This window comes from Aplidium turbinatum, chromosome 12 (genome assembly GCF_918807975.1).
Source record: "Aplidium turbinatum chromosome 12, kaAplTurb1.1, whole genome shotgun sequence".
Taxonomy (NCBI): Eukaryota; Metazoa; Chordata; class Ascidiacea; order Aplousobranchia; family Polyclinidae; genus Aplidium; species Aplidium turbinatum.
The window spans coordinates 13,330,269-13,345,331 of NC_137483.1; the positions used below are offsets into that span (position 1 = coordinate 13,330,269).

The 15,063-nt window shown below is 35.9% G+C and overlaps 2 protein-coding genes across 2 annotated transcripts in view; both read right to left on the reverse strand.

Annotated features, from left to right (window-relative positions):
* LOC145781138 (solute carrier family 2, facilitated glucose transporter member 5-like) overlaps window positions 1-15,063 on the reverse strand; it is a 177,474-nt gene that overhangs the window by 106,716 nt on the left and 55,695 nt on the right. The gene's annotated exons all lie outside the window — the stretch shown is intronic.
* On the reverse strand, window positions 4,727-13,220 carry LOC145781368 (uncharacterized). The gene is made up of 8 exons (XM_082593152.1): window positions 13,139-13,220; window positions 11,776-11,844; window positions 9,715-9,917; window positions 9,174-9,414; window positions 8,623-8,745; window positions 8,053-8,191; window positions 6,091-6,194; window positions 4,727-5,615 (listed from the first exon to the last, which is right to left on the reverse strand). Exons 1-8 carry the CDS (start codon window positions 13,164-13,166, stop codon window positions 5,425-5,427), a joined length of 1,098 nt encoding a protein of 365 aa, XP_082449278.1. The 5' UTR covers window positions 13,167-13,220; the 3' UTR covers window positions 4,727-5,424.

The window sequence follows — 15,063 nt, forward strand, 5'->3', positions numbered from 1 at the left end:
TGTACTAAAGGTATGTAATAATGAAAATGGTTAATTGAAACTTTAGCTTATTCTAGTCTACTTTAATTGAGTAAGCGATGCTTTTACTTGACAATAGCCTAACTTATCGTTTTTTTCTCAGTTGTTGAAGGGCACTTAGCCTAACTTAGCTTATTACCACAACCTTTTCTCTGAACGTTAGCTTACATTTTTTGAAATGTCCAAATATAGCCTAATTTGGTAACACATCTTTGCATAGCCGTAGGAGAGTAAAAAATGTTGGGGGGGCGAACAAAATTTGCCCAAATTTTCCAAACTTTGCCCAAATTTTGCCTTTGCAAACATATTGTGAAAAACACAATATTACTCACAACCTCTGAGATAGTGTAGTCTAAGAACTCCACAATCATCAACTTGGCAGTGTACAAAAACACAGGCAGCAAAACAAGGCTGAATTAACTTTAAACTAAATAAACCATCAAATTGAAATAAGTCATCAAATTCAAAAAACATTCATCAACTTGGCAGTGTACTATAAAAACACAGGCAGCAAAACAAGGCTGAATTAACTTTACACTTAATAAACCATCAAATTGAAATAATTTTCTTGTGGCACAAAAATATGTATATATATATACAGGCCTAACTGGATTCAACAACAAATTAAACTGAGAATTCAACAATAACTGGACAGCAGTGGCTAAATATCCATGCCCTCAGATCATTTCAAAATCTCAAGACTCAAGGTTCGTAAATTTGCATTGAAAAAATCTAAAATGACAACCTATTTACTCATCAAACTAAAGTAACATTACTTACTCCATGCTACTTAAAACCTTGCAACCTGAAAAGAATTCGACAATTTATCATACTATGAGCATCAAATTTGCACCTTTGAAGAAAGCTAAGTTGCTATTAATTAGTATGAATATTGATCTCATTACAGTGAAGTTGTAGCCAATGTTTTTTCATTAACATCATTACCAAGATATTTTAAGTTCATGATGAAGCAACTACTGAAATCGTAGGCACTGAACTAAAACAACTCATAGGCCTATCCTATAGGTAATAGTTTCAAACTCAATCCTTGCCAGAAAATACAGACAACATCATCAATATCATACTATCTACATTGCCCGATATATTAACTGCATGAATTGGATGCCAAAACAACATAACACTTGCCTGTACATTTGATCATTGATTGCTATAATACTATGTCATTCATGGTAAATAGCTGAGCATATCAACCCTAGGACCAGTAAACACAAACAGCAGTTAATACAAAAAATTCTTTTTATAGAAAACAATTCAACTGTAGCCCACAAAAACATGAAATCAAACACTGGAAAATTCACAGGTACTAAAACGAAGCTTAACATTCTCCACAAATTGCAACATACCAAATACAATATTTTCCAAAATTGAAGATGGCACTGTTTACATTCATGGAAAAATTGTAATGTATGTCATACAAAATATTACACTATAACAATATAATACAAAGTTTTTAAACTGGTAAGATGTTCAAAACTCATGGTAAGATTGATTCTCTCAATAACTGGACATTTTTACAAATAAATTTATTAGTAGAATATAGATAAAGAAGCAAAAAACCTCATAAGATTACCAGTACAAAGCAGGGTTTCAAAATTCCACCAATGAAGAAATGTGTATATCCTAATGATTATTAGTAATAGCTTACCTCTGCCTTCTTATTGCATTATTTTACATTTTGCAGATATGATATATCATATATATACTAAATCGAAGCTTAATATTCAGCCCAAATTGCAATATACCAAATACAAAAGTTTTAAAATTGATGACACTACATTTAACATTTAAAAAAAATGTTAATGTATTTCATACAAAATGCAACACTATAAACAAATTCCTAAACTAGAAAGATTTTGAAAACTCATGGTAAGATTGATTTGCCCAATAACTGAACATTTTTGCCCAAATATTTTTACAAATAAATAGGCTATCATACATTAGTAGAATATAGAGAAAAAAGCAAAAAACCTCATAAGATTACCAGTACAAAGCAGGGTTTCAAAATTCCACCAGCGAAAACATGTACCGTAGTGTATATCCTAATTCCAAATGAACTTCAGTGATAAGCTTACCAGTACCTCTGCTTGCTAATTGCATTTTTTTACATTGACACTCTGCAGATATATACTGAATCGTGAATCGAAGCTTAACATTCTGCCCAAATTGCAATATAACAAATACAAAAGTTCCAAAATTGATGACACTACATTTAACATTTAAAGAAAAATGTTAATGTATATATTACATACAAAATGCACATAAAGTAATAAGCAAAAACCTCATAAGGTTATTAGCAGGCTACCCAGCAAGCTTAGAAATCTCACCTGTGAAGAAATGCAGCCTATGTACATGCTGGTGAATATCGGTACTAATAAGCTTAACTTTGCTTGCCAATTATGTTCTTTTACACTTTACTTTTTGCAGGTGGTGTTGAATCGAAACTTATCATTGTGCCCAAATTGCAATACCACATGCAACAATTTTCAAAATCGATGAAAATGCATTTTACATTGATTGGAAAATATTAATGTATATATCTCATAAATTATAACAATTACGTAAAGTTTTTAAACTGGTAAAATGTCGAAATATCATGATAAGATTGATTTGCCCAAATAAGTGCAGATTTTTGCCCAAATTCGCAGCGTTTTTTTTTTCAGCGGGGGAGCGACCGCCCCTCCTGCCCCCCCATCTCCTACGGCTATGCATCTTTGTATACCACTGTATCTACAGTATGTGCTTTAAGTATGTCACGTGGAAATCGCTCCAAGATATTCTGGCAATATTATTGTATTCCTTCACGAATCCATTCGCCACGTTCTCGGTCAGGTAGCGCCTCTAGTGGCTGGTTACATCATCAACAGCGTAAGTGAAAATGAAATTGCACGAGCTAATATTTTGTATTGCAAAAGGTAGGTCATTACTAAAATTGTGCAGAATAAAATCAAACATTTACGAAAGAAGTGTGTTTGGCCTATTAAAAGTTAGAAAACATACGAAAAGCTGTCAGTCACCAATGTGCAAGACTGAGATTTAGCGTGACTCCTACTCTGTAGGTTCCCGACTAACACGAAGCATGGAGAATAGTCTTTTACGTTGGAGCTGGAATATCGGCGTTTGGAGAAGTAGTAGCTTTGTCAACACTAAAAACCGATTTTCGACCATAGGCCCAGATTGACGATGACTTCTACGAAGATAACATAAAAATGTTGAAAAAGTCTTCAAGCACAGCCGGTGGAAGTGAAGAAGTCTATGAAATGAACCAAGTGTAAAACTTTGTCATAAAATGTTTGCTATTCTTCCGGACAGGGTTAAAGTTTGTTGACTTATGTTTGCTTCTAAAAACAAACAAAAAATATGTATCGAACAGTTGATTTATGTTCAAACAAAGTATGATGTTTCCAAGAAGATTGTGTTGTTTTGTATAACTTAGCCTAACTGTTGTTTGTGCTTCAATGCTGTTTTCGTTCGAATATGCACTTACAGTATCTGTGTCTTGTGATGATGCAGTGATTACTCCACAATCAATGACCTCATGTACAATATTGTCTGTATTGTGTAAGAATTGTACATAGGCCTATATTTTCTGCAGATCTGTAAATAGGGAGAAGCTCAAAACTAAAACATAAAAGAATTAAAAATATGTATAGCTAGAATTAAAAAATCAGACAGTTATCGTGTAACTAGCTCCAAGAACGAAATCGTTTTTTTTAGCTTGCTCTGAAAAGCAGTAACTTGCACATATCTCCCCCACAATTCTATCGTTTATCTCAATGTTGATTAATGGAAGAAAGTTCACTTTCAATCTAAAAAAAAAACGTTGTTTGGAGTATACTTTAAATTTTTTACCCTAGTTGCCTGGAGTTGTTGATTTGGTAAATAATCGTCATAAACACCACATTTAAGTTAACTTGTACAGTGCTGTAGATTTATGTTGTAAATTTCAAAGCAATCTTCAAAGCAGCAAAAAACGCTTTACCTAAAAAGAAGCGTTGGTTTGCGCTCATTTGATGATATAATGATGCTTTTATAAGTAGTGATAAAGACTTCTGTTATGTCGTAAATTCATCTATATGCACAACACAAATTCTACTGAGGAATATGAGGCTACCTAATAGGCCTTAATTTATCGTGACAATAAATTTATGATTGCTGGTTTGTGGTATCGTAAGCCATCGTGATATCTGTAATTGTAAATGTTATACTTAACTTTGGGATGCACAAATATACCAGAACTTCTAACGTGGATGCTGAAAGTGGTTTCTACGTAATTGAAGTAACATTACCCGAGAGCTTTTTCATCCAAATTATGGCAAACTGTTTTTAGTACTGATGTTTTTAGTACTACTGATGCAGTATCCACAAGTTAAATTCAGCTTGCTGTGAATGCACAACTGTTGGCAGCAACAATTTAATGTATCAACTTCCACTGAAGAATGGTTTTCTGGAACTTATCAATTGATTCATTCTCTGAATGATCGACGGGTGAATTTCTTTGGAAAGGAGTTTTACACGGGACTTCTTGAGCATTTATTATATTACGCAAGTGCTGTACGCCTGTACATATGTGCTTTTTGCTTACCTGTCATGTTAGTGTAGTACCACGCCGGCTGCAAGCTTTCATTTTCTAAATTGATACAAGGGGCAACCATTTTTCTCATTTCTGTCGTTGAACAACACAAATCAATCATAAAAAATCGTCTTCATTAAACATAAGTGCAAACAACCGACAACGTACTTGCTCAGGGACAATGGTGATTCAGAACCATCGTGAGGTGAATTTTAAAACACAGCAAAACAAATTCAATTTTAAAACACAGCAAAACAAATTCAATTTTAAAACACAGCAAAACAAGATTCAATTTTAAAACGCATTTCTACGTAACTTGAAGTTCTTTAACCACAATAGTTTTGCCATTGTGTTAGCAGTGTCTAACATCAAATCATATTTGAAGCTATGTTATCTAGTAACTAGTTTACTGGAACAGTGCATGTTGTTTAATAACATACAAATTATGCACTTTTTGTTTCGTTCACAGCAAATACAGAAACTCTGCAAAGAGCCATGGCAAATATTTTAAATTCTTGAAAAGTCCACTTTTATTCTCCTCGTTGTTTTACTTCTTTCTTTGTACTCGCATATGACTTATTCCGATAAAATCCAGGCAAAAGTATTTTCTAACAATGTAAAGAAAAACAAATCTCGCCTTTCAGGTTCATAATAATTATTTGAACCTGACAATGCCTCAAAAATATAAATTTAACTTCTGTTTGATTTCCACATCACTTCCCACTTTAAGAATCTTGGTCGAACAATCTTACAATGCGAAAACAAGAACCTGATTGTTTTTTTCCAGCGCCCCGCACTTTTGTTTTGGAAGTTTTTCACGGATTGTCAAAGAAATTATTATCATAACCAGCGACTGTGCTTGGTCCTGCTGCATTCTCTTCTCGCTTCTTCGCCTTGGCTTTGCGTTCTGCTTTCAGGCAGTAGCTTCCAAGGAAATAGCAAGCCATGATGAAAATGATGAAGCTACTGGCTACCGCCATCCCAATCGCAATTTTGTAACCCAAATCTAAAAACAAAAGTAAAATTATTGTCATCTAATATAACTATTTGCATATTTACTGCTTTCCTCTATTTGAATAAAAACCTTCTGAAGATCCCATTTAAGACTAAAACAGCCCGTACATGGCTTTAGGGTCTAGAGTAGACTCTACATTTGATGTAATATTTGTTGCAGTAAAATGCTGAAAAGCTGACTATAGATATTATAACAACAATCTGCTGATTAAGAGTAGGCTAGCAGTTTTTAAAACTAACAAAAACTTGCAAACTTTTAAATAATACCAATTAATAAGATACCCATATAGATAGTAACATCAAGCATAAAATTTCATTTCTTTATCTTAATGTAGCCTATAATTAAAAGAGAATGGCTTTATAAATCTATTCTATATTATTCATGAATTGTTTTTGTGTTTTAGAAAGTTTATAAATTCGATATTGCAATGGAAAAATATCTGCTTTTGTTCACTTTGCTGGCTCACCAAAACCACAAGTTGTACGAGACCCTGTCCAGCCGTTCACTTCACACGTTGGCAATGAAATCCCATCTAGAGAATTTCCTGACGCATCTGAGGTTACGTATCCTCTGTAAAGAACATTGCAGATTCTTATGTAACACAATTGTTGTTCTGCTTATTGATAAGTTATTGGCTGGTTGGTCAAGTAATGAAAACTTGTGCTCTCAACTGAGACGTTGAGTCAAGACTTATCAAGATCATGCGACTGTGGACTGTGTTTTGGCAAGGCTGTTACTTGAACAACAGTTTACAGTAAAGACTATGTCCAACGCTATCCAAATTAACGTTGGCTGTAAGCAGGCGCGGATCTAGGAGTTTTTTTTGGGGGGGGCCAGAAAATTTGAAAATGAATTAAAAAGAAAGAAAACGATAAAACAGATATGAACAATCAGTGGCGTGGCCAAGAATTTTGGGGGTTTGGACGGCCGGTAGGCGAAGCCCGACGGCGTGTTCGCCAAAGGAAACACCCAGCGGCGGGGGGTCTGGGGTGCCTCCCTCAGAAAATTTTGAAAAATTATTTTGAATTTGGTGCATTCTGAGAGCATTTTCAACAAAACTATGGGTATAAATATTCCTGTAAAATGGTGCTGTCCGGTGGCATAGCAAAAGGATAAGATCATGTTTTCTTCGGCATTTTTTCGGTAATAAAACTAAGTTTCTATGTTTTCTTGTTGCTAATTCCTGGCAGAGATGTTTGGTATTGGCAAAACTCGCTCTTTTAATGCAGTTTTGCTTAAAATTAGGCAAACTTTGTTTTCGAGACATAGAGACTGAGAACATCATTCTCAATATCGTGACGTCACTCGCGTGCCAAAGGGGGGGTTGTAACCCCCCCCCCCCCTTGGCTACGCCACTGTGAACAATGATACTACGACATTATTATACGATATGCTATAAAATAGGCATTAAAACAGCCATGTTCATCAATAAATTTTGCTGGAATAAAAATTGCTAAGCATGCAAAGTAAACTTGAAATCTGGTTTAAAACCCTGTAGGGCCTATGCAGTGTCCATGACCAATTGGATATTTATATGTTTGCAGACATATAGCCTACGGTAATTGATTGAAATTATGATGAAGACTAAAAACTATAAAACAATTCAGGTTTCAGATTGTTTCAACTGACGTCATTTGGCTCAGCGTTGGTTTCAGCTGAGCCAGCTCCAACAAATGTTGCTATTAAAATGTATAATCAATGGATAATTTCAACCTTAATAATAACAAAAATAATTCCCTCCCCCCTCCGGGATAAGTTAAGTCCGCTGTGGGACTAATGTCAGCTGTTTAGAAGCATATCAAACCATTCAACAATTTCTCAGAAAATTTCGGAGGGGGTCCGGGCCCCTTGGGCCCCCTCATAAATCCGCGCCTGGCTGTAAGCGTTTATTTTTCTACAATAGATTATATTGTTGTTTTCACAAAAAGCACTTTATTTTTTGAATTAGTTTTTAGCTTGTAATTTCTTTAGATGAAAGATGTTGAATTTTATGCGACTGAAGTTATCTTGAAGTGCAATGAAAGCGTTCGACCATACATTTTGATTTTATACCAAAAGTGGACTTTCTAGTAAATAACAGCATGAAACAAGACGCTGCTGTTTCTTCTGTTTCTTCATAGAGTATACTTGTTGATTAACTTTTAACATTTTGAGAATCAACATAGCCTATTCGATTTTCTTTTGGAGAAACACAAAAAAATGACTGTCTCCTCTCGATGCAAGAAAGCTGCGTTATAAATGACGTTCTTTCATCAAATTAATCACCACTGTACAAAAGTAGTAAGTCGCTTTGTCTGTTACGTCATTCATTATTATTACGTGATTGGTGCAACTGAAATAGTCAAGATACAAAAGAAACAATCAGCTGGCATTAAAAGGCCCTACGTATAATCACGTGAGAGCATGACAAGTAGGCTGCTGCACTTACTCTGGGCATGTGTATATAACTGTTGTACCAAAAGGCAAATTTTCTTCTGGTTCGTTTGCGATTGTCCCGTTAGGGAGAGTGACAATTTGGGTTGCTTGAGAAGATGCTAATGGGACTTGGCTATATTCACACGTAAGAACTAAAAACAACAAAACATATGTCAGGTTTTTGAGGTAGCCTTCATACTCTGCGCTGTTGAAAAAATTGAAGTGTAACTTTCGAGCTGCATTGTGAACATACGTTGCTAACTCCTTGGTCCACTGGTAAGTGTCCCCGCTACTGCATCCGGGAAACCTGGGTTTGTTCTGAGTCGTGTTGTATTAAAGACGCGAAAAGTGATATCGACTATGTTCTTTCTTAAATAAGCTAGTGAGGAAGTGTGGGGTCAATAATGGGGCCACATCTTAAAAACAAATTTGAAAAGCGTACACCCACCCATACAGTCATTTCCAACTAAAGCGGTTACACGACAAGCCATGACCCCGGGCATTATTTTGAATATGTGCAAACATTGAGCAGTTGTTTTTGCTTTTATGTTGTTGTTTACAAAATACCACAAATCAAACTAACTCGTGCAAGTTACACCATCGCCTGTGTATCCTGTGTTGCATTCGCACATAAATCCAGGATCCAAATCCACACAGTTTGCTTGCTCGTCACAGTTGGTCCAGTTTGATACGCACTCGTTGAGCCCTGGGATAATACGGTACGTTTGAAAAAAAAAAATATTTTGGTGAATTGGCATCGCAAAAGAAACCATGCATTGCATGGCATAGGCTACTTTATTGTGTAAAATAAAAAAAAAAATACTACAAAATTCTTTATTAATTTATGACGTAAGAAGCAGGAAAAGAAAGTATAGAAACAATACGATGCAACCACAGACAGTAACGATATTGTGGAATAGGCTTTCTACTATATGCGATGTAGCAAACTTTCCAGAAAAGTAATAGAAATCTTAAAAATTCAAGCAAACCCTTAAAAAACGAAACTAAATTTAAGGCTAAGATCAAAACTCAACACAACCAATGACTAAGGTATCGAGTTTTTAATTTTGACATCATCAAAAAAGCTCCTAAATGATATAATTAAATTTCTATCAAACCAACAAGTTAACTTACTAAGCTGGACTTTCAGATAAGAAGGAGATGATCCAGTTCCAAATATGCTTTGAACTGAACTTGATGAAGAAAATTGTGTATTTATAGGATTCACAAGTGTCTGGATGCTTGTGTAGTCCACCCATTGGGACGGTCTCTCCACAAAAAGTATAAAACCGATATTCATTCTTGTAGCGTTTCCTTCCACAGTCGTAATCGTTGCTTGACGAGCATTGGTCACAGTGTTTATTGCAGTTCTTAGCTGAAACACAAAGTGTGATAGCTGTTGAAATCGGCCTTCTTCTTTCATGGCAATTGTCAGAAAATGGGTTTGCAAGTTTTAAGTTAGGAAACCTACCATCGTTTTTTTTGTGTTTTTGTAAAACGTCATTATTTCAGAAGGACTAAAAGACTATCCTAGAAAAGATGAGAACTGCTTTATTTTTATGCTAAAACTTTCTCTTTTTTTTTCAGTCACTTTGTAGAGTATTGTATTGAAACCTTTAGTCTAATCTCTAAAGTAAAAACATTTGCGCTTGAAAAGTATTTGGATAAAACTTACTGTTTCAACTACTGCTGTTGAATTCGGTGTTAGTTGTTCAACAATTCCCATCACATTGTACAAAAGATCACCTTCGATAGTTACGAGTCTCTTTTCACATAAACTTCCAAAGACACCGAGAGGGCACAAACAATCCAAACAGTCTCCAGTATCAGAGTTGGTAGATTGACAGCTCCCACCGTTCAGACAACCGTTGGAGCTCACTGACATTGAGTTTAAAAATTAGAAAGTTGTTTGTTCTGATTGACTGATAAACTGATGGTAAAATAGTTTAGGTGAAAGTTAAATTTTAACATCGCATTTTTATATTTGACCGGAGTAAGTAGACAAGCTGTTTATTGGCAGTGATAGTTTCAACGTACATTATTTAGTAGAAGTTTAAAAAGGTTCATTTTCTATTTTGTGTTAAAATGAAAATTTTTTGTACTAGGCTGTAACATGGTAGCCTATAAGCCTATAGTTTATTTCTTGCGTTTGTAGAACAACAACGCACATACATAGGTCTATTAATTTTACAAACGCAAAAGTGCTTAGTTTTGTGTAGGCAAAGGCGTAGCAATCGCCCTCCGAACCCTTCGATCAGAGGGGGCCCCGCAAGGAATGAGGGCCCCTCCGCCGAAGTTTTTGGAGGACTATCGAAATACAGGATATAACCACGTGGTCACAAATGCACGCGAAACAGCAGAGCTTATTGGTATTGAGCAGGTGTTTTAAAAAAACAGGTGCGACGTAGGAAGAGAATGTTTGGTTACGAATGTGCTGATGATTCGACTCGTCTTTCTGCTGAAGAAAAATTCAAATCGGCAATTTTTTTCTCACTGATCAGGCCATGTCTTCTGTTTCTTCGTGCTTTGACCAACTCGTGGAGTGGTACAAGTTGTTTGAATTTCTGCACAGCGCTAGCAGCCTGAAGAAGTGTCTTAGAGAAAATGATTGGGTTAGTTGGTTTTGAATCTTTATCCTCGGTCTGACAAAGCCTTGATTAGTTATTCCTGATAGTTTCGCATACGGTACTTGTAGAGGCTCTTGACGTAGGGCCGGTTACCGAGATTGGCAGAGTGAAGTTTTCCGATTATTGAAGTGTTGTTGCCAGGAAATTATTCCATTCCCTAGGTGCCGCTGAATGGAGAGCAGTCTTCAAATGCGTTGCTCAAGCGCACACCCCGAGAGTCGAACTTGCGGCGCGTGGTCTTGAGCGGGCACGTAACCACTGAGCTAACAGAGCGGACAATGGAATTGGACAATCACTGAAAAAAATTTAAAAGAAAAATGGGAGACATTGATGCCAACGAACTAATAATGGAATTAAATCGTTTTACTTATATCATCGAGAAAGAAAGAGGACTTGTCATGGCAAGCATTTTTTTAACGTAGCCTACAAGAACAGCCTTCAGGAGATATATTCGAATCTTTGCATTTGCATCAGAATTCTTCTAACCGACCACACCAGTTACGGTCGCCAGCGTTGAAAGGACCTTCAGCAGAATAAAACTGATCAAGAATATCCTGTGCTCAACCATGACAGATGACAGGCTTTCTGCTCTTGCAATTACCATCGAAAACAAGATTGCCAGATTCCTGGACTATGACCCATTACAATTTGCGCAGAACAAGGCTCGAATAAAGCGTTTTAAGTAATTATGGAATATATGTAGGCCCTACACACTGTCATTGTACAGTGTAGACCTATGTATGTACAGTGGTGTGTTAGCTTTCAACAAAGAAATCGGCGGATTTCCAATAAATTTACTTTCGCTAACGAGTCCGCTAAAATTTCTAAATATTAGCGGAAATGCTAATCCACTAACCAAAGCGTTAGCTTCGCAAATTAGCGGATCTGTGCCCTCTACTATGTATTTATATACATAATATGAACCCTGCATGTTGTGTAAAATAAATACCACATTCCAGTTTCTGCGTTGTAAAGGGCCCCGGACTTATGTTCGGAGGGGGCCACGTTCTTTGTTGCTACGGCCCTGTGTGTAGGTCTGCATGAGGCTACTTATAGTGGGCACTTAATATCATTAATTATTTCGAAAAAAAAAAATTAAAAGGACTCACTTGTAGAGTTGGAAGATTGAGCGTTTGCATAGTTTGTCCTAACAATGCTCCAACAAAACAGTAAAAGAACTACAAAAGTAAATCAGTGTTAAGATCTGCAATAGTTGCTAATATTTAAGAACATAAGGGAGAAAAGCACAAGACATTATAGCCAGGGGTGAGATAGCAGCGATCAAAGAAGTCAAGTCAGAGATTTAGAAAGCAAAGTACTTTAAATGACAAAACCGGAAAAAAAAAACAAATTGATGACGGGATTAAAGCTAAACAAACTAAGCAATTTAAACTCTAAACAAGCAATCAAAGAAATAAAACATCAAACCAAACAATTAGGAGAGGCTAGAGTATAGCCTATCTAATTAATAGCGCTAAAACTTCATTGCTTTCGGCAAGTTCTACTATCTGTAACTACCGCTTGATACCAGATGGAAGCCGCGAGGGTGGCAAACTACAGAAGGTGCTCTGGCAGGAGTCATTTCGTTGGGAAGATTAGTTTGATTGATGCCATTTCTGCGCGGTTTTTATGATTTTCAGTTTCTTTGGACATTTCTAGGCAACCAATTAATATCCTTATGCTACTGTTGTTGACTTGCCTTTAAAATTTGTCCTGTTTTGTGTTGTCAGTTGTGATAAATTTGCCCTAAATGCGTATACAAAACAGCAAACGAGATAGCAAACCGTGATGACTGCAAGACTTATCATAAGTGGTGTTTAAAGCCCTGTAGTATGCTGTTACAGGTATGTCTAAGTAAATAAGGGCAAGTTTCGCTTATGCTATGCGCCAGTCTGTGTAAGCTATCACAAGAATGAAATCCTTTCGCCGTAGGTTGCCTGTGTATGCGTTTGCAATTTTTTTCAATGTAGCCTAACAACACATTAAGCACGATTAAGCACAATACTTTGTATCTACTGTTCATTAAGTTTACGGCCTAGAATTTCGAAAATCCTGCCGAGTTGCCCCCCCCCACCATTGTCAACAATATTGACTGCAAAACATATAGCCTAATATCATGGGAATAAATAAATATGATTATTCACTTAATTTTGATCTTGTTGAGTGAGGAGTTTTAAAATTTACGAAAATTGTATTTATTCTCACTTTGAGACATAAAGCCAGCTTTCTTTCCTTTTATATTAAATCTTCTACTGCAAGAACAATTCGCAACATACACGAATTACCACAATTTAGTTCATGCTTACAGCCGCATAAGTTAACTTTAGTGATTGCAGGTTAAGCACCCCGGTTGTAGATAAGCATTGTAATAGCCTATCAGTAGCATCTTGCATTTACATATTGCAAGATTGAATGTTTACAAAACAACAAGACCTAGGATAATTATTTAATCTAAGATGACGAAAAACTTACGTTTTGTTGCTTTTCCATTATGCCACATTCCAATGTTTTGTTAATGACAACACTAAATACAGTTAGATAAAATGTAATAAACTAGATCTGATAGAAAAATGAGTAAAATTATTGAAAATTCATTTTTAATTTACTGCATACTAACTATGTGCAACACATTTCACAGCGCTGCTTATCACTTTGACGTGAGTGAAAAGTCAGCTAGGCTACATGACACATGCCAGACGTTGAATGTGCAACTTGTGCTGCTTTAAGTCAAAATACTTAAACAAGCAGTTGCAGGAAAAGTAGCTTGAGGTTGGAAAATGCTAACTGGATTTGACCGATACGCTTCCATCTGGTGGTAAATCGTTGGTACAAAAATAACCTCATTTTCTATAACATGCTGAAAAACTAAGTAAATGAATGTGTGAAAGCGTTTTTGTGTGCCTTAATGTAACAACAACAAAAGACAAAACAGTTGAAAGATTTTGTCACCTGCAAAACTGCGTATAGGTTGTAAGCTATGTACTCTCACGAAAATGCAACTGTTCTGATTTTGAACTTATTAGCCTATTTCATTATTATTATTATTTTTTTAAAGTTAAACCTTATTTACAGTTTAAATGTGCACTTTTTAGGTATACTACAGTTTTCTGACGTGGGGATAGGCTACAAAAAATTCAACAAAAAGCTATAAGTTAATTAAAAATAAAAGTTGACTTGTTGCCTTTATGGAGAATGAAGGAGTAAGATTGAAGTTAGGTCTAGTTAAACCACGTTTTTTTAGAAACTTGGAAAACGGAATGATCATTAACTATTGAATATACACTCACTGGTATTATGAAGAAACGCAGTGAGTCCGCTACTGCCAAGTCAAAGGTAGTTAACTTGCGCCCTGTGTACTGTAATAAACTTTTCACAGAACTTCTTAAAGTCAGCTACGATTTTCGACCCAACACGTTAGTAATGATTTATTTTTATTTTACTTTTTACTAATACTTACTAAACTAAATTATATGTGAAAATCTACAGCACCAACATGCTTCGGCGAATTTTCTCAACGCACTTGCAAATTTAGCTTTTTTTGTCTGTTTTTTGTTTTTGTTTTGTAAAGTTGTCTTATCAAAGACAACACAAATTAATAGCTTACATTTTTAAATCTACAGGTCCGCTCAGGGAAAAGAATTTGGTAAAACATCATTTATTCGTATAAATAAACGGTCCAGCTATGAGCTGGCAGGGTTGTCGGCAGCAACTGCTTCCCCATACTATTCTCATGTGATATTGTGCAAGCCAACACGTCACTTCTTGAACGTGCTGTGCTGATGACCTCACTTATATGATCACTATCACGAAGCGTGTTTCTTGGTAACTTTCAAAGGTAAAGCTTCTCACAATCTCCAACACAACTGTTGTACAAAATCTACCTTGTGCATCAAAATATTTAATGAAACACGGCTAGATGTTGCTGTACTGATTCAATATTACTTTAAAATTACATTAATTATATTATTTGCTAGAAGATGCACTAACAACATTGTGAATTTTCAGTAATAAAACATCTAAAAATGACACATAGGCTACTTATACATCACATTTGTGTTATTTTATCTAGTAATAGTGTAGGGCGCAGTTTACAGCTCCGATGACAGTTGCCAGGTGTACAATGCTTCAAAATGCTACTGATCGGTGCTCTGACAATTTTGCAAGCGAGTGATGCAGTTAATACTATTAACCCTACATGGCATATGGAAGAACGAAATTACCCTGCACTATACGGTTTGATAATTGTCCGTCCAGAAAGCGCGTTGGTTAAACGCTCTATTTTGTGAACGAAAAAACGGCAAGGTCAAGCGTCGCTGGTCTGACTCTGGGGGTATGCGCTTGAGCGACGCATTTCAACGACACTCCTCCATTCAGCCACATTCCCAAGCTGACTTCAG